The sequence below is a fragment of the Amblyomma maculatum genome, chromosome 5 (assembly GCF_055883805.1).
Source record: "Amblyomma maculatum isolate TAMU_Amacu chromosome 5, ASM5588380v1, whole genome shotgun sequence".
NCBI lineage: Eukaryota > Metazoa > Arthropoda > Arachnida > Ixodida > Ixodidae > Amblyomma > Amblyomma maculatum.
Window position 1 is genome coordinate 120,593,572 of NC_139348.1, and position 19,888 is coordinate 120,613,459.

Below are 19,888 nucleotides of genomic sequence, written 5' to 3' on the forward strand. Positions count from 1 at the left end.
AAGAAAGAGAGGTGACGACAGGATAGAGCGAAATCATTTTTTTTTTCTAAAGCGATGCAAATGTGGGCTTCACGAAAGAATGAAAGCTTTCCTTTTTTTTTTTTTTTTGAAATAACACTCAATTTCGTGGCCCTTCGAAGCAAATACATAAAAAGGGAAGAGACTATGCACAAGAACGATGCCAGCGTTGTGCAACTATCTCTGTGCACATAAATAAATTTCAGAACGAAAAGTTTAGAAAACTTTCAAGACACTCCTATTTGCCTTCTCGTCCGATAAAGTTTCTGTGACGTCACTACGACTAGACCCCCCACACCTTCTCTCGCCACCACCAAGATTACTTGGTACACAATCTACCGTTACACAACGGTATGGTTCACACGCTCTTTATATAGTAGGTAGGTAACAGCCGTCAATACGAAGGAAAGCATAAGAGGTTTTGTCTTCGATGTTGATCAATGTCGCATTAATATTTTACTCATTTTATTGGTTAAAGATAAATTTGAAGACGAAACAACCACTTACCCCCATGTTTCAGTTTTCTTCGATAGCTGTGGCCAACGAAATGATAAATGTGGCAAACTGCGCAGGCATTCTCCATCCTGACATTACGTACCGTCTCGCGTCTAGCGAGTCCTCGTCGTCGGCGTCGAAGCAGCGGTCCAGGACGTCGCTCGACTCGAAGGCCGAGTCCGCACCGCCTCCAGTGCTGGTTGGTGACGCTGGTGGCGTCCGCAGGGACAAAACGCCGTACTTTCCCGTCTTTGACTCCAGTGGGTCCAGCATGTCAACCTGCGAGAAGAACAAACAGAGCTGAGGATGTACACCCGACTAACCCGTACGGTAACCTGCTCCGGCTTATTTCGAAATGGGTGCATGCCATGTTCAATTGAGTGGAGTTCATTTAGCCATGAGGACACGGAATAGCCCTGAGGGTAAAAAGCAGCGAAATGCGGCATGTTCCTTTTTTTACTATATACTAAGCTCCTGGTCTCCAGATATTTGCAGTCCATGAGCTAATTTTCAGCTCATCTAACTAGAAGGCGAGAGAAAAAAGAGCATAATCTTTTTAAAATATTCTGTTATCTTTAGTTAGCTGATTACTCACAAAAAACATCACCGACGCTCTCTTCTACCCGACGCAGCCAGTAGAAAGTACCACAGCAAAAGCCAGTAACAAGTAACGTACCTCGAGAGAGAGCACAATAAGATTAAGAGGGTCAGTCTTATAAGACACACATCGAGGTTAAGATGGCACCGCTTCAGGGTTCCAAGAACAACCTTCCAAACCGTACACTACTGTCTCTTAATTTCTCCTCTTCCATGATGAGCTCCTCTCCTCTTCCAGATGAGCTTAATGGTGTATAGAATCTAGGCCTAATCGCCAGCAGCAAGTAACGCGAGGATTGCGATTAGCAAGGAAACTAGTAGTGGCGGTTTTCTATTATATAACGATGCCAGATAGGAAAAAACGAGAGAGCAAGGACTCAAAATGACACAAATGCACCAACAAGAAGTAACACGAGCGCTCTCTATATATACGCCGGCGACCTCTGGAGACGAAAGTAATCGAAGTGAGAAAGCGCTGCCTTCCCAGAACCCGCCACGACCAACCGGTCTAATCTTCGCTTCGCCTCTCGTAATGAGTCGGCGGCCTCAGCAATACTCTGCTTTTTTTCCTTACGGTTCAAGCCTTAACGGTTCGGGGAGGAAGGTTCTAGCATTAATCGAGCTCGGAACGGAGAAGAAAAAATCGAAACAAAATGGCGAGGCACGCCTGATTCAGGCTGCTAGTCTTGTTCTACTCGCCCTTTAATTTTGTATTTTGTTTTCGTTTCGCTGCGTAGGAGAAGCACTAGAATTACCCAGATGCCTAATTGCTCATTTACTCTTTGCGGCGAATACTTTCCCTTTTTACGTCGTGGAAGGAAGTGTAAGCTCCACCAGGTTCCAGCCTACGAAAGGCGCGCCCAACGGCACGCATCGCCTGCAGGCTGCCTCTATTAGAAATTTTTTTCAACGTTCTCCACTACCTTAACACGTTTGAAACGTTGAATTTCATCATAAAGTGGGCATCGTGCGCTGCCGGTTTTGATGCCATAAACCTTTTTTGTATGTTGCATACCGGAAACACAGATTATGCATAACATAGCTGGTGTCTCTGCTAAGTAACACTCTCAGCTTTCCTCGCACAATAGTTCCATTACCTGCATTGCTGATTACAGGCAATGTGTGCTGTTTTTGGTGTCCTTGAACTCGATTGTCTAGCGCCCCACTGTTTTCTGGACCTGCTGTCACTGGTCTGGTCTTATGTATCGTTCGATTTTATAGTAATTTGTTTTTCATCCTGTGCTTGTACCTCGAGTTTAAACTCGCCCATTGATCTATCTGCAGCCTAGAAACGAGAAATGTTCCTGTGCAAAACTAGCTCAGTACTCCACTGAAGCTTGCAGAACATATATAACGAACCTCTGATTAAGCACGAACGAGTTAGCCTGTATTGTATAAATGCTCTAAATGTTTCATACAAAGTGTTCTCTCTTCCTCTCTCTCTCTCTCTCTCTCTCTCTCTCTGTTTGTCTGTCTTTCTCTCTGTCTCTATCTTTCAGATTATGCATAACATAGCTGGTGTCTGCTAGTAACATTCTCAGCTTTCCTTGAACAATATTTTCATTATCTGCATTGCTGATTGCAGGCAATAATAATAATATTAATAATAATAATAATAATAATAATAATAATAATTGGTTCACAGGATGGAAAAGGCGCAGTATCTGTCACACTCGCTCTGTGGACATCCGAACCACGCCGTAAGGGATGTGTGTTGTTTTTGGTATGTTCGAACTCGATTGAGTCTAGCACCCCACTGTTTTCTTGACCTGCTTTCACTGGTCATATGTATTGTTCGATTTTACAGTAATTTGTTTTTCATCCTGTGCGTGTACCTCGAGCTTAAACTCGCCCATTTATCTATCTGCAGCCTATAAACGAGAAATGTTCCTGCACGAAACTTACTCAGTACTCAAATGAAGCTCGCCGCACGTATAGAACGAACCTCTCATTAGGCACGAAAGAATTAGCCTGTACAGTACACTCTTAATCTGGTTCCAAATACCAAGTGGGACTTTTAAAAATGTTCCACTTATAAGTGGAACATTTTTAAAAGTTCCACCTATAACTGGAGCCTATGTGGAACCAGATTAAAAATGTATAGATGCTCTGTTTTATACAAGGTGCCCTCTCTCTGTCTCTATTTTTCAAGTTTGGAATGACTGAAAACAAAAAAAAAATAAATATTCCTCTGCTCAGTCACGTTCCCACTACATTGTTTTCGTTCTTTTTTCATGACAGAAGAAGAAAAAGTGCACGTCCAAGTTTCAACCGCTCTTACGCAAGGCCTGCCTCTTCCCTGTAATGGCATTCGAACGAGCTCTCGCATCATCGTCATCATTTGTGATAAAGACGACGATAGCCGCGGGTATAATGAAGAGTCCACGACGGAACATTAATCGTCGTCCACATTATCATGCTCCCGTGGAACAAAAACCTCTTTCAAGGCGGGTATCACTTTGATATTCATGGCCCGCACAAATGAAGACCGCGTGAAGAAAAATGCCCAACGAATGACCGGGCGGTAAATTACGGATAGCAGGCTGCGAGAAAAAGAGCATTTGGCGCAGTTATGCTGACCTGGTGCTTCCACCGTCACTCGTAAAAGCAACCTTCTTAAGGCGCTTTCCACAAAAACAGGCGCGTGGAAATGTTTTCAGACAGTCGTACTTAAAGCTTCTTGATGTCGGCGTCCAAGGTTTGTTATGCATGGCTAATTACACCTTCTCTGTCGTCTTCGGGAAAAAGCGCAGCAATTCCTTCTCCTTTGTCGAGCAACTAGAAAAAAGCGGACTTCTGAAACATGTCGGCTTTAATAAAGGGACAGATATGGTACACTGGTGGTTACAAATCGTATGAAGAGTAAAATATTACCAAAATAAAGTAATCCAACTTAGGGCAGTGAAAAAGCCAAACATTTAAAGGACACCTAATGCGTAAGCTTAAGTCACCTTCCTAAACAGTGATGTCATTCTGCATTTATTTTATTTTATTGCGCAATCACTTCTCCTGAACGCCGTGATCTGAGGCTTGGCTAATGGTACGAAGAGAGAAGAGTAGATGGAACTCTTGCGACCACGAACTGGAATAAGAGCGGCTGTAGAAGCAACAGTGCGGAGCCTAGCTTTTCGACAAGATGATTTGTCTTCTTGTCTTCGTCTGGCTTAGGCGAATATTTATCTCCAGGTCCAAACATTGATAGCAGGCACCCTAGATCATTCAACTTTGAGGTGAAGATTACTTGAAGCTGCCAGCGGCTCATCTTTTATCATGCACGTCTAGGCTTCAGCCTGAATATGGACTTCATCCAATGATATGCAGTGTAGCGTTTTTAGAAATTCTAAAGGTGTTTCGTAAGCAATAAGGTCAGCTAACTTCAAATACGTCAGAACCAACAGAGCATGCATGATTGACGATAGTGATTTTTTTTAACACTGCGCAGCGAGCAGCTGAATAACTTAAAACGCAGAAAAAAAATTCAGACGCGATGAATACGATCAAGTACTTCTCTATAGCATGCCATTATTTACGCCACCGCATAAACCCTCATCCCACACACTTTCATGACCCTCAATACCGTCGTTATCCCACACCTTGAATGCGGCAGCGCATTAAATAGTAATGCTGCGCCGCTTGAAGAGGCTCTCCACAAGTGAAAAGCTCCTGGGCGCGTAATGACACCTCTGCTACAACTGCTAAAAAAAAATAAAACGAATGTCTGGCGGCTAAAAAGAAGGGGAAAGAGGGTGCTTTAAAGGGTTCGCGTTTGCCACATGTTCGCTTCTCAGTAGGAAAGAACGGCACCCGTTAGCGCGAACAAAAAATGTCCCTCTTGAAGGTGCATTCGCCGCGAGATACAACAGGTTATGCACTGACCCCCTCCCCTCCCCCCCCCCCCTCACATACACACGCGCGCGCTTCCAGAAATTTCAAAAGGCTAAAAAAAATGTAAAAATATTGTGCCACGAGAGGTGAGATGAGGCAATATAGGGAGGGGAGGGCGGGGGGGGGAGTAGCAGGATTGAACAAGCGTGACGGCACGGTGCACCACCACCGCCCTTTTAATAAAACAAAGTCATTAATAACAAACCACGTCACAGCTGGAATCACGAAGAGAACACCGGTCACAGGGAGGCTTAAAACGGGAGGAAAGTGGGAGGACGAGAAACGGGTACGGAACGAAAAGGAAAGCGGAGGCAATGGGGGAGATGGGGAATATGATCGAGACCCCAGGCGGGAAACAAAGGCGCCGAGAGGGATATGGAACATTCGCTTGCACTTGCTAAAATACAAGCAAGGGCCTCAACGCAAACGCACACACGCTTGCACATACGTAGGCTGACAGCAGGCTCGCAGTTTCGCGACGCCATATTTCACAGTTGCACAATAGACGCAAGCCTCCGCCGCCGCCAATCGGCCGACAGTAGGGGGGACGCGTGGTCTCCCAAGCGTGACGCTCCCGAGGTTTTTCGAATCCTAAACCACTCCATAACTCAAAGAGCGTAGCGTGCCCATCAATTCATCGATTCATATTTTTATTTTGCTTTTCACCTTCCCTCTTTTCAATCACCGCTTCTGGCGATTTAGGGAGAGGCCGGGTGGCCATAGGACGAAACCTTCCCCTCATTTTTCCCTCCCCGGGGAAACTGGGAACGCTCCCTCCCTATTGAAAAGGGCCGGGAGGGGTCAAGCCGCAGATATGACACGGCGGCGGGGTCCCATGGCGCGAGACCGAAAATTGCAAAAGGAAAATAAGGGTAGCGGGGCACGAACTAGGAAGCGAGGGGGACGTGGTCGACAAAAAGAGTGCTTTTCTGCTCGCTCAGAGCCCTTGTCCTGCTTTTCCCCTCCGACCGTCTTCCCCGTCCCCAACCGCGAGCTCTGCGCCCATTTCATTGTCTGTTTATTCTAGAATTCCAATCAAACATACATATCCGCATTCCCAAAGCTCTCATCCCTCTCCCTAGTTTTCAGGTCCCCAAGGCGCATACCTTTCCTCAATTCTTTTCCCAACGGGTGCCTCGCATTCCCCACATGAGCCGTCCCTTCTGAAAATTTGCCCCTCTCCAACTCTTGGCGTGCTTGGCACGAGAGGGCTCGCATAATCAACGGAAGAAAAGTGGCCCGAAGAACGCGTGGCACGGATGCGACGGTTGAGAGAAAATCAGTGTCATCCCCGAATAATGCCCCGGGCGTTGATCCTAAAATGCCGCGATGATGTAATGGCGCTTAAGGAGGAAAGGAAGGTGACAGGGGTGGGAAGGAGGAAAGGTGGGAGACTGCGCGAGACGAAGGAAAGGCTTCACTGTTTGTTGTACGCGGAGCCGCAAGATCACCCAGCAATGCCGCTTTGTGGCGTTAATCCTCTCTCGTCCGCGTTCCCCAGTGGCGTTGGGGAAGCAGGGAGTGCGTGTGAAAGGGGATTATGAAATGAAATACCTAACACCTAAATACTTTGGCGGCAGGCAAGGGCCTGCACGTCTAGGCTGTGGGCCGCCGAGTGAAGCAACAGAACGTAATGTTTAGGAAACGTCTGGTGTTGAAATAACACGAGTGGGATGATTTAAATAGAAGGCGGTATAGGCTCGCTCACCGCATGTGCGGTAACTGGATTCTTGGCTGCCCGACAAAAATAAAATAAAAACGAAACGGGCACGCCACCTCGTCTGCTCCCTTTCTGAACCTAAGCCTCAAGCGTAAATCTGAGCCCCTACTAAATTTGAGTGCATAAATACGCCGCACTATCCTGAATGTAGTAATTACGTATTCAGCTCGTCTGCGGGTGGCAGGGAACCCCAGCTGTCGAGTCCGCCGAGAGCACACGCGGAGCCAGTTTCAGTCCAAAGCTGGTTTTATCTCCTGTGGGATTGCAGCAATAACGTCACTGCGTTATTTCCCGCCATTCTTTATTTATAAACTTTGACGGAAGCGTATTTCCTAGTGAAACATTTTCGAGCTTCAACACTGAAAGTTGCAGTCACACTACGTCCGGTGAAATTCTGATGCTCGTCTTCTCCACTGGTGACGCTTTTTTCTTTCGCCGGATTTTTTTCACATGACTAGATAAGTATCTGCAATATGTACTTTATTTGAGGCAAACAGCTCAAGTGTTGTTTGTCATCATCGATAATTTCCGTTTTGATGGGCAGGCGAAGTGAACCAAGACTCAACTGTTCGCGACATGTTCCTGTGGTCTTCAGCTTAATTTTTGTTGCTTAATTGTTTTAATAACTTCTCTGCACAACAAGTGCTAATTTGTTATGGCTTTGGTTTTGCCTGCAGCGCTCACTGCTTTACAAATAAAAATAAGCCCGTTCCCAAAACCAGTTTGTTCTTTAGTGGGCTTCTCCGCACTACTACTTTATTTGTGGCGGTGCATCCTTTTCAGGGTAAGCAGGCGAATAGGGAATGTTTTGCAGGAAGGAAAACAAGAGAACTGTTTCATATCTCGTAATTTTGATAACCTTCTCATTTCTTAAAAGTTTCTTAATTATGGGTTCATTTTTGCTTGAAAAGATTACCGCATGTTCAGTTGACTTAGGCACAAACTTAAAATTGGCCTTTTTTTGTATTAAAGTGGGCTTTTCCACACTAACACTATGTATGCGGTGCTGTATGATTTTCAGGGAAGGCAACTGGCAAAAAGCTAGTGCGACATGAAAAAATAAAAAAAGAAAAAAAACGTAGGAAACAGTATTGAAGTCGTGTGTCCTTAATTTTTCTCCTTTTGATTGTATACCAATTACTGTCTACAACATTCTTTGGGCTTAATTTTTGCTTTCAAAGACGACTGCCTGATCAGTGCATTGCAACGAATCTCCAAAATTCGTTTGTTTAGTCTATTGCCTTTTGAACGCCAACGCTCTAAGCGCGGCGGTGCACGTTCAACAGAGTAGACAGACCCGAAGCGTTGCAGCTGTAAACAGTCGAATGCCAAAGTGTGGCATGACCTTGAACGCATACATAGGAAAAAAAGACAGCAAAGAAGGTGAACTTAGTGAGTGGCATCTGTTCGCTTCAACCACGCCCAACCATTAGTCTCTCTCGGTCTTCTTCTTACGCTTTGAATGTCGTCCTCCCTTTCCTTTCTCATTGCATTCTCATTGCATCGAACATTTGCTTTCATGGGCAGGAAGAGCATCAGAGCATTACCTCCGGCATAGTTTCGTAACAAGCGGAAGGACAGGCACAGCTTTTTTCTTTTGCAGCGAACTAGCTCTCATCGATGACTATTGTTCGCATGAGGCCATAGCAACCGGTGAATTTTCTCCATAGCAACACAGTCAAGAGAGTTTCACTTCAGCCTTTTTTAGGGCCTTTGCAATGAAACGACGAGAAGGAAAAAATTATCGCTTGTAAATAGTTATGCATTCGCGATGCTAGTTTCCTGTTCTGTTATTTTAGCAACTTTTTCAAAGCACTAGTATTTTCCTGTTTTGAAACTTTTATACAGTGATAAGCATTCGTTATCGTTACCTGTCGGTTGTCTCCTGTAAATATTGTGAGATTTTTGTATTTAGGCAGAGGCCTTACTTGGCTATATATGCAAAACCTGTCGGCACAATTTTTCATCAGAATGTGTCGCCGGATGTGGTGTCACCACATGGTGATGTCATATCGAATCATTGGTCATTAATAGTAGTTATTAATAATAATAAATGTATCATTATAAAAATAATAATGATAACTAGTTATAACAATTAATGACAAAGATAAATAGTGTTGAGTAGTAAGGCATATGATAATTAGTTATAAGATAATAGCGATATAATATTGTGATAACCTAATTATTTAAAAGACAATTAGTAATAGGTAGGTAGTGAAACCGTCGCGGCAGCGCTAGTGCTCTCGCATTCTCCCAGTGTAGTTATTGCAGCGACCGCCAAGTTTTTCGACAATGGTGTCTCGTTCGATCATCACGCGGTATCTTGACAATTTTCGGAAATGCACGGCTGGTCCGATTACTGTTGTCGTAATAACCCACTTGCAATTTTTGTGCCATGACAGACACACCATAGTAGATATTCACTTGTACTCACTGTCAGCAGAGAAATTCTAGGGACCGCACTCCATCCCGTCGGCGGCCGCGCGCTAATGGAGACGAAAAGCAAGGCGCCCGTGTGCTTTGCGGTAGGAGCTGAGCGTTAAAGAACCTTGATGTTTAAATTATTCGCAGCTTCCCACTATTATGTCACTCATAGCCCGAATAATTTTGGTACATTAAACGACACAAACTGTTCCCAAGACAGAACGAAGGATGTTTGGCTTATTGACTGCTGCAATTAACGGGTGATGCCTCAACTTGTATTTAAAACAAACAGTAATGTATAAGATTGAGTAAAGGTTAGTTTCTAAGGATAGCACTGAATGTGTCACTCGCAAAAAATTCGTTTTGTTCGGGGAGAAGCCTTCGAACAGCATTGTTACGAGGAGCTGAAGTTCCGTTTCCGCCGCATCATGGTGCCGTTGGCGTTTTGCTGCCTAAATCAGAGATACAGTCGACATTATAAATACTTCAGAGAGCTGTCGGACGATTAGCACTAGGTGCCCATGCCAAAACCACAAATGAGGCGGTACAGGGAGACATGGGCTGGGCATCATTCGAAGTATGGGAAGCTCAGAGTAAAATATTATGTGGGACGCCTGAAGAAATTGGACAGTAACCGATGGGCAGCTAAAGTATTTAAATACCATTACTTAAAAAGCGTTGACTCACAATGAACGAACAGAACTAGGAAACTGACCAGTAAATACGTTGGTCACAAGGACCAAAATATAATGAGTTTTAAGCAACAGGTGAAAAACAAAGAAGTTAAAGATTAGATAAATTCCATAGAAAAGAGACAGAGTGTGGAACTATACCAAAAGTTTAAAAGGCAGATCAAGAAGGAAGCTTTCTTTGATAACTCAAGAGACTTTTTGAAGCTAGATCAGGGCGCCTTAGAACACGCAGCTACAAAAAGAAACTTAACAGTGAAGATGACGCATGTGCTGTATGTGGTAACTCTAGTGAAACAATTGACCATATTATACTCGAATGTAATGGTATCCATCCGGAAGTCGATGCAGGCGCAGTCAGTCTTTCTGAAGCTCTGGGGTTTAGAGATTTCAATGGCCTGGTTAATGAACCTACGGTGTAAGCTAGCCAAAAACGACTGAACGATTGGTCAATTAAAAGCAAAAACGTAACATAACGTTAGTAATGTAGATACAAAAATTCAATAAATAAAATGATGGTAGAGTTAACCGATCTAAAACAGTAAGATATAAAGAAAAAAACGAGCATGATAGCAACTGCTACCACCCCGTTTCAAAGGGGACGCTCTTATATTCCATCCATTCATCCATGTGAATGTATTACGCGATGACGTTAAAGGCACCATTTACCACAGCGTATGTTGTCGAGGTCGTCGTTGGCGTTTGAGAGAAAAATCACGGTCTCTGGAACGTTGTAGCTGGCATCTGGCATGGCCGGGCAATGATTGATGGCAAACTTTTGAGACGTCACGCGACCACGTGACATGACCGATTTGATAGTACTGCCAACTCGGGCTTCTCATATCAGGTGGGAGGGCGGTGGAATTGTACCGTCCAGGACACTCGAGTTCGGAGTCAGACACCCTACCTCTAGGCAGTGCAGCCACGTTCGAACTGCTTGGTTAACAGGGGCTTTGTGTAGTGCATCGAGCGGCATTTCACATATCGTATCTAGCGACTTTACGCTATATATGACTTGAAAAATAATAGAGGCCGAGATTAAGATATTAGCGATTAGGCGAGGAACAAAATGCATGTGCGCGAACGAGAATTCTCAAGAGGGGCCGTGGACAGGAGCCGTTACCATGGTCACGTCATGCCCTTTAAACTCTGAGATTGAGTGCCCCTCGCCCACAGACCACAATTTTTTCACCTGGGGGAGGTGCACAAATAAGACGTATAACATGACCGAGGAATAGGAAAATGCCTCTCATATCACTCTTTGCCTAGACTTGTACCTGGTCCTTATTATTTCCTATCCAGAAAACACAGTATTAGCAAAGAAGAATCATTAGAAGATCTTGGTCTAACTTATTTTAATACAGAGCCATAGAGAGTATCTGTACACATGAAAGGGAACATGTAAGAACGCCTACTGTTAGGTGTCTATAAAAGTCCGTACTAGCGAAAAGAAGAAAGAAAGGCAGCAACACTAAAGACTCCTTATGTGTGAGAGAGCGAAATCATTATAGCCACGGTGTATCAATCAGGGCCAGACCATGTCGATTGCCAACTACCATCCGCCACAGGTATGCTCGAGACGAAATCCGCAATGTATAGACTGCCAAGTAGGTCGGAGTGATATACATACAAGTGCCCGCTTTAACCAAGTCGTACAAGGGTTTAGTTTGTGGGGTTTAACGTCCCAAAGCGATTCGTACTATGAGAGACGCCGTAGTGGAGGACTCCTGAAATTTCGACCACCTGGGGTTCTTCAACGTTCTCTGACATCGCACAGCACACGGGAGCCTTGCTTTTCGCCTCCATCGAAAAGCGGCCGCCGAGGGCACAGTAGTCGAGCGCCTTAACCACTGTGCCACCGCGGCGGGCCAGGTCGTATATGAACGAGTCTGCATGGCGTAGGAGTAGCCTGAATTAGAATCCAAGGGCCCCGGAGAGTTCTATTCTCATCTCAAACGAGCTGCCCGTGTTGTCAGTGCCGACCGATTCGACCGCCGCATGTGGTCTCATGACGTCACGAAACCCGGTGACCAACCTTTGTCCGACCAGCTGCCAGAGACAGACTCGCGATTTTTTTCCCCACAATGCCTGCGACGCTGACGCAATAATTTCATGGAAAACAGGAAGAAGGAAGAAAACATTCACTTAACCAGTGTTGTATTAGTATAGATGGTCGCGATCATTTTTTTTTTTTTGGGGGGGGGGGAGGAAGGAGAGTGGGAAGGGGGGGGGTGTCCTTAGTACGAGACTCCGCTGGCTTTCGCAATTCAGCGCGGCCGCTCGTTCAGTTTTTCAGTCAGCTTTCGATTTAGCAGTCTCACAACATGAAAAAGTATATAGGGTGGACGATGGTTAGTTGATAGGCCCGGTGGTTTCGGGCATCTGTGTGTTGCGAGCATCCAGGGTATCATGCGCAGAATAAGAGGAGTTTGAAGTACAGATTAGGAAAATTGTCCGTCTCAATGTGACGCCAGGCTACAGCATTCGCTATGTTGAGATATTTGTGCGAATACTATTGGGCTTACAGAATGAAAAACAGTGGGTGTAAAGTCAAGAGATGTTACGTGTGCAGAGTGGGCCAGCGAAATAACTCGAGTTCATGGCATTCTGCTGGAAATCAAGAAAAATAAATGGGCATGGGCAGGACATACATAGTGTGATAGAGGGCAACAGTTGGTCGCTAATGTTTACAACTTAGACTCCTAGGGCTAACACAGGAGCATGTTAATTGAAGTAATGTTGAAGAAGCCTTCGCCCTGCAGTGGGTGTGGTGCGACTGATGATGATTATGATGACGACGTCAGTGACTATTGCGTTACAACTGCGAGCTTCCCAAGGCTGGGATCTGCAGATATATCTATTCTTAATGTGCAGCTTGATGATGTGAGAAAAATCTTCGTTTATTACAACTTCACAATAAAAATATGTCTGATTTTGGCACGTGTTACGCCGAGTCTCGCAGGGAAGACAGCAATCAGGACCCGCAGCGTATTCACAAACTTTGGCTGCAAACGAAACTATTGCCGTGAAAAGAATGATTTGCAGTGGACCTAACCCTTGCCTGGTTAATGGTTACAGGCTATGAGCAGCACTTTTTACAAGTATTCTTCAAAAAAAAAAAAAGTCCACAAGCTATCTTTCGAGTGTCGTGTTAGGCTGCGGAAATTTTCGTGCGAGGGGAAAAATCTATTTCAGCGATAGCATTAAATCTCACATTTATATAACAGGCAACGCGAAGAAGTGTAAAGCAAAACATCGCAAGTAGCCACTGGTGTAGTATTTAACGCTGTGTTCTCTCACCAAATTTTGGTTTTCAAAGAAACACCTTAGCAAACACCATATAATGAGACGAATGACACCGGAAATATTTGGATCAGCACATCCTTAAGTGATCTTGCCACACTTAAATTGGCACAAGCGCACTGACCCGAAGTTAGGGTACACGAATGGTGGTCCCGAGAATGCGGGTTTGAAATTTGCCGCTGGGGTTGCCAATCGAGGAAGGCGAAAAGCAAGGCGCTCGTGTACTGTGCGAAGTCAGTAAACGCCAATGAATCCCAAGTGATCAAAATTTCCAGGGTCAATCACTAAGGCGTCCCTCGTAGCTTGAGTCGTTTTGGGACGTAAACCCCAAAGCCAAAGCAAACCTGACGCACTAATTCTGAATATGAAAGTGCACTGCTTATCAAATGTCATGCAACACATCTCAACAACAAAGCGATTGCAGAGAGTTGGACTTATGATTATAAAAGAAGAGAACCGGTCCTTTTATCTGCCGGACAAGGCTAAATATTGGTGCTTAGGTATATCGCAAGTCTAACGCCTATTAGCCTCAGCAAGCAATCTGCTCTATTTTACTACCAGCCTCACCTTATCGTATTTGATAGAATCCACGAAATAAAAACAAAAACTCAAATGTTTTGAGATCGATACCATTGCAAGCAAAACACTCGTGGAGCGATCTTTGGTGTTTATAGAAGTAATTAACTGACCTAAGGCTCAGCCGACAAGCTGAACTAAACAAGGATGTAAAATGGAAGGAAATAAAAACATAGCAAGCAAGCTAAATTTTCAACCAAACAGAAAAAACGTAAACACTGAGACTTCCCATTGATAAGGCAATCCTTCTTGGTTGGCCCCGACCATACAAGCGAATCTCGGCAGGTCACATTCTCAAAGAAAGCGCTCGCCGATCTCTGAAAAGACGCATGGGTGGCGATGGAGGAGGACGATGCTCGAATAGTATAGGACGGAATGGGAACGGTGGCGGGGTGAGAGGAAAAAAGGGAGGGGGGAGGCACTCGCGGACACGTGCCCACATCAATCACGCTTAATCTCCGTGACATCCCCCTTCTCCGCCCTCCACACGAACACAGAGCCGTACAACTCCCGTTCATCCTTATGTCTGGTAGGCCGCTCAATTCTACACCCCTCAATTCCTCTCCTTCCCCTTTTTTTCTATCCCCTGCCATGCACCACCGGTTTCACAAGCTCGCACGTGGGGGTCGAGGTGGACAATGCGGCATGGTTTCGCCCGAGCAGCCACGACCGCCGAGGTCTGTACAGCCGGTCCACGTCCCGGCGTAGTTGCGTGCTGCACAAGGGAAACTCGGGCAATAGTGGGAACAAAAATGCGCGCAGGACATACCACGGACAGATTATCGCCGACTCTAACGGGTGGAAAGGTTGGATCAGTATTCTTTTATTGAAGCTAGTCTTTAAGCTGACGCTTAAGCACTGACATTTAATAAGGAAGCGCGCTGCTGTCCCATAACGCTAGAAACGCGTCTGCAGCATCCAGCATCCACCCATCGACGCCACTATAGACTTCAGTCGCCTTCATCGCGTACCCAGAACTTTTCCTTCCCTTGAACCTGAAGACCATGCGTACCATCCTTTGTGTTTTCTGCGGTTTTGCCTGCACGTGGCAGCCTTGCTTGGAGTTCAGTCTTTTAACGCACTCCAAATAGCACAAGTGACAGATGAAAGTCTTGATTAGGCAGTGATATGTATGCCTTTTAAATTGTGGTAAAATATTAGCTAAAAGCCTTGTCTACACGATCTTTAAATTTCTTTTCGACTGCCAAGGCTATAGCTTCTCGAAATTACACATAATTACTTGCACGAACAAAACCACATTTCGCTGTGTTTTCTTTACAGATGTTGGTTCTTTATTTATAGTAGTTATAATTTTCGAAGGTTATTTTCAGCAATGATCTGCAAGACGTTGCTGATATTGCTTAACTACACGCAGAATATGAAGAGTGTGCGAGACTAAATAAATGTTTGAATCATAAGCGCAGCCCAAATCAACGCAAAAACAAACCTAAAATGGTAAATGGCAATATATTAAGTCCTCTTAGGAAAAGATGCAATCTCTTCTATTTTATTGAATTTTGATACCGTTATTTACGTTCTTTCATACTTTATTCATCACATCAATACAACAAAACACTGTTGATATTAGGCTAAAAGAATCTATTGCATTCAACAAAATGAAGACTTGGGACAGTTACACCGATCTGTAGAAGAAGAAAACGGACAAAGGCTTTAGATCGGAATCAGGAAAGACATGAGGGTACCGCTTGTGCTCTCCATTTTTCTGCGCTTAGTCGTACCTGTTGTCACGGTTGCTCTTTGGAGCAAATCATGACCAAATATGCTGCCTTCATGGCGCCTATCTAATGAAGGGATAAAAGATATTCCCGACGCGGCCGAGCCCTTCTCTTATAGCCTTCCTGACAAACCGAAGCAAGACGCCTAGCTTATTTGCACGCTGCACGTAATTACTTACTTTAGGATAAAAGAGCGTCCAACCGGGCAGGCTGCAGCCCCATTCTCCGCACCCCACCATCTATAAAGCATGGAAATGAACCGGAAAAAGACGAGGCCGTATAAGTACTGAGCTCTTCGTGCAGTCGACGCTATGAAACATGGCCGAGACTTGTCGCCAGGGGTTAACACAGCGTCCCCAACAGTCGCCTCCCCCCCCCCCTCTACCCCTGTCGCTTTCCGCGAGGAACCGCCCACCCGGGCCACCCACCGTCATATCAGTGATCCACAGTCCATTCAGCTGTCCCGTCGTATACCCCAGTGCGTATGTAAAAGTCTGCCTTCACCCAAGCGCTCTCGGGACTCCGAAAATACGCGAGGACGGAAGCGACTGCGTAGGCGGAGTCGTCGCTTTCAGCAGAGTCATCGCCATCTCGCTGCTCTATAGACGGGTCACTCGCGAGAACGGTGGAAGTAGTAATAGGACAGACTCGGAAGCAGTTCATCCTTCATTCGGCTGTCGATGGGCCCCACCCGCTGTATGGAGCGAAAAGCGTGGAGCGGGGTCGCCGGGTTACGTTTAGTGGCGCCAGCTTGCGGTGGCCACGTGCGTTAAAAGCGGCAGCGTGAAAGGCGGGACGATCGTGTGCGCATGCGTCACGGAGCGCTCCCTACACGGGGATTCGGTGCAAAGATAAATGAGAGCAATCAAAAGAAAGATCATCGGCCACGTGCTGGGCACGTGCTGTCGGCAGGGCCGGTCATTTCCTTCCGATGTCACAGCTGGTCACGCTAGGTTTACTAATGCACCAGCTGACAAAACATTAGGGAGTTTCATTTTGTTGTATCTTATTGACAGCTAGCATCCGCACATTTTAGTTCAATATTGGCGCAGTAATTTCAGCATGCCACTTGACTTGATCCGGTACCTGGTGAAGTGAAAGTGGAAAGAAATTACTTTAGTTGCCAAATATATGTACCCAAATATCCCAACTAACTTAACCAACTTTCGAAAACATATACACTGTCCCAGCCCAGTGAAACTTAATGAGGGCTGTCAGCAGTGTCATAGCCTAGTCTTAAGTATTTAGTGTTTCATAAAAGGTCTAATAATTGAAAATACTAATTAACGATATTTTTTATTTACTGGCGCAACAAAGTGTCAGTTCAGAAACAGCAGATGGTCTTGGATAACAGCTAGCTGTAGTCTTTTCATTGGGGTACTTTTAACTCAGGTTTATTTATTAGTAAAAAAAAAGGTATGTCACGTGATCAGCCGCTGGTCCTTACCTCTCGTCTAATGCACACGCGAAAACCCCTTAGGGAAGAGCGCTCCAGTTAAAAGATGATTTCGTTATATAGCCTTGGTTATTGAATTAGCACTGTTGTCAAGTGGGATATTTTTTTTTTATTCACATCAGAAATGTTGGACAAATTTCAAAAAAAGGTGTTTGAATGCAATATAGTACATATTACACAACTTCACAAAACCAATCAATATGTTCGCAGATCTTCCCTGGCAAACTTCTATTTTAATTATTAGGCATATTCGAAAGCGGACATCATGTTTTTATGGCATCGAATTACTCGTTGTGAGCACACATCACACTTAAGAGTCAGAACTTTCTGTGCATCCAATTTTTTGGTCATTTTTGGCAATGTGCTCCTCAAATTACCACATTATATTTGTCAGCTACGTCATAATTATTTTAAGGACGTAGCCCTTTGGGTTTTATGGCAGTTTTAAACACTCAGTGCTAACAAATATTAAAAGTGATTTTACCAACGTTCGTAAACTGAGAGCCCTAAAATTGGCGTACGCGGAGCAATATCTTGCAGCATCCCATAATTGCGTCGCAATTAGATGTTGCATCTATGGAGCTGGAATTTGGTGCGAGGTGTACTTTAGGCGAGCAAAGAAAAAAATATCTGTACCTAAACAGTATCTATATGTGCGCAGATTTCCTTTAGCTGCTTTTCGAGACGATCTACAACCTCTACAGTGACACTTTGTTTATCAAATTAGATTTTTTTTAGATTTTATAACTATATGTGCTCCAATATTATTAAACTGTGGAGAACAAAACAAGTATTTCAAGCCAGGTCTCGGGAGTCTCAGCAGTTCTCAAATAGTATTAGCGTGCAAGGCCGTTTCGTTCTTTTTTAATGCTTGTTCAATTCCGCTGTGGCATCTGGTATTTCGTTTTAGGTGTTCCTTAGAAACCTAAATAACAGATGCAGCTTTATTCGTCGCGAGCCCAGAAAGCGGTACCGGCTAACAGAAGAAGTATAATCTCAGATAGGATAAGTATAACCAATATAAGAAACCTTTCTTTAAATGTACAATAAAACTTTTTGTTCTAAACTATATGTACAAAACATAACGTGAATTTTAAAGCAAGCCAGCATTCTGCGCAACTTTTGCACCAGTTTTAAACGACAATTTGGTTTTAAATGACCAAGCAAGGTCCTGGAAATCCCCTCTAGGTGTCAGCTAAGAACCTAAGAAACGACCATTCAGACGAGCCGCAGGCACCAGACAAATCCCTGACGCCGCCACTCCTCGACGACTGTCACGCAAGCTCTCGGACATGTGGCCTTTTGCATCGGAATATACAGCCATGGAGTACATTTACCGACTCCAGAGAGAAAAAGCGGCCACCGCGTGCCCATGGACTAGTGTATTTAGCTATGCTATCATGCTCCCAAATAACCAAATTTATGTACAGAAAGTTGTTGTAGGCTAATAAATTTAGTAAACATTCTAGGTGGCCCATGCGACCCAACTTGAGAGAGCGAGATGTTGGAGTGTCGGTCGGCACTGCGGAGGAAGTTACTGCGATGCACACAGCGGCGGCGGCAGTACTAGTACACTGTAGAAGCAGCGCACCTTTCTTCAGAGGTCATTTGCAAGCCTCATTTAACATTCAGCTCTGCATGCGAGGAAAGGAGTTTGGCTCCAAAAAAATGGTTTACCATCAAAAAGAAACATAACTATAAAAGCCTATCAACGTCTTATACATTAATCAAAATACAAAACGCATAGAGTCTGTTGGAACGCTCGCAGTTATCTTTCCAAAGTTTTCAACCTGAAATACTCATACAGAATATGTTCTTTCAAATGCTACCTCGGGTCTTGAAATACTACCATCTCTTATGAATAGGCCTTCGTGCTAGCTCCATTTACTCGAAGTAAAGATTACTCACTCACTGGTGAAGTTCTGGCTTGTATTTCCAGTAAGAGTAACAGTATAGCGATTCTAAGCCGTTGGTATTCTATCGTATTAAATTTATTATTCGAGCTCTGTTCGTAACGGACGTAACAAGCCTTCGAAGGTCTCATTTACTTTAGACAAAGCTGTGCAGTGCATTGGCAATTCCCCCATACCTCCTCCGATCAGACAATGTTAAAATGTTGATATTTCTTTAGCGTTTCTTGTATATTCCTACGTACCCTTATTAATAGCATGGCATATAACTCACCTTAAGCATCACGATATTAGGCAACATGCCGAATTCTAAAGGGGAGATGAAAAAACTTCAATATACTTGTACATTTCCACCGAATACCGGTTTCCTGGGCCCACGTGATGGAAAATGTGTGTTCAGGCAACAGTCATGAAAATGAAAAGAAGCTCACTGTCAGCATTCCCTAAAGCTTCAGCCATCTCTATGGTTACCAAGCCTGTTTACAAAAACTGTGTTTCCCTGCTGCTGTCGCAAGTCATTGCAGAACTGTGGCATATAAAGCAGACATCATAAAAAGCTCACAAACAGCACCACCCTCGGCTGCATACCTCTGAGTTCAATAAGATGATGCTGAGCAAAGAACTTTTGGAAGAGAGTAAACATTCTTCGTCTAAAAAACAAAAGGCGCATGCAATAGGCCGGAAAGCGCCACCTCCTGTGTCACTGACATCAAAAGGCTATAAAGTCAGTATGTCTATGGGCTGCGCACTTACCGGGTCCAACTCACAGTTCACTAGGCCTTTATAACGCCTTTCTTTCTCCAAGTTTTGCATACCGTCCGTGCTACTAGCAAAAAAGAGCAAGTGTAACTTGGGTCCTCGATGGAACACCGGGAATCCCACCAAAGCCGCAAGAATGCTTTACACGCGAGTCCTAGCGAGTTTTATGACGAAAACGAATAGCACCTAGCACTCATCTGTTACGGAATGTAAGAGAAAACTGGCGCCAAACGGGTCGGAATTTGTGAAAGCCACAACAGGATCCATAAAACAAAGGAACATAAGCAAGGAGGGAAAGAACCGCGAAGACTGTAGAACAA

The 19,888-nt window shown here is 44.6% G+C and overlaps 1 protein-coding gene across 1 annotated transcript in view; it reads right to left on the reverse strand.

Annotated features, from left to right (window-relative positions):
* Positions 1-19,888, reverse strand: part of LOC146189345 (equilibrative nucleoside transporter 4-like) — a 142,344-nt gene that overhangs the window by 31,785 nt on the left and 90,671 nt on the right. Inside the window, exon 6 of the mRNA XM_084605244.1 lies at positions 617-792. Coding sequence (XP_084461370.1) covers positions 617-792 — 176 coding nt within the window. The remainder of the gene's footprint in view (positions 1-616; positions 793-19,888) is intronic.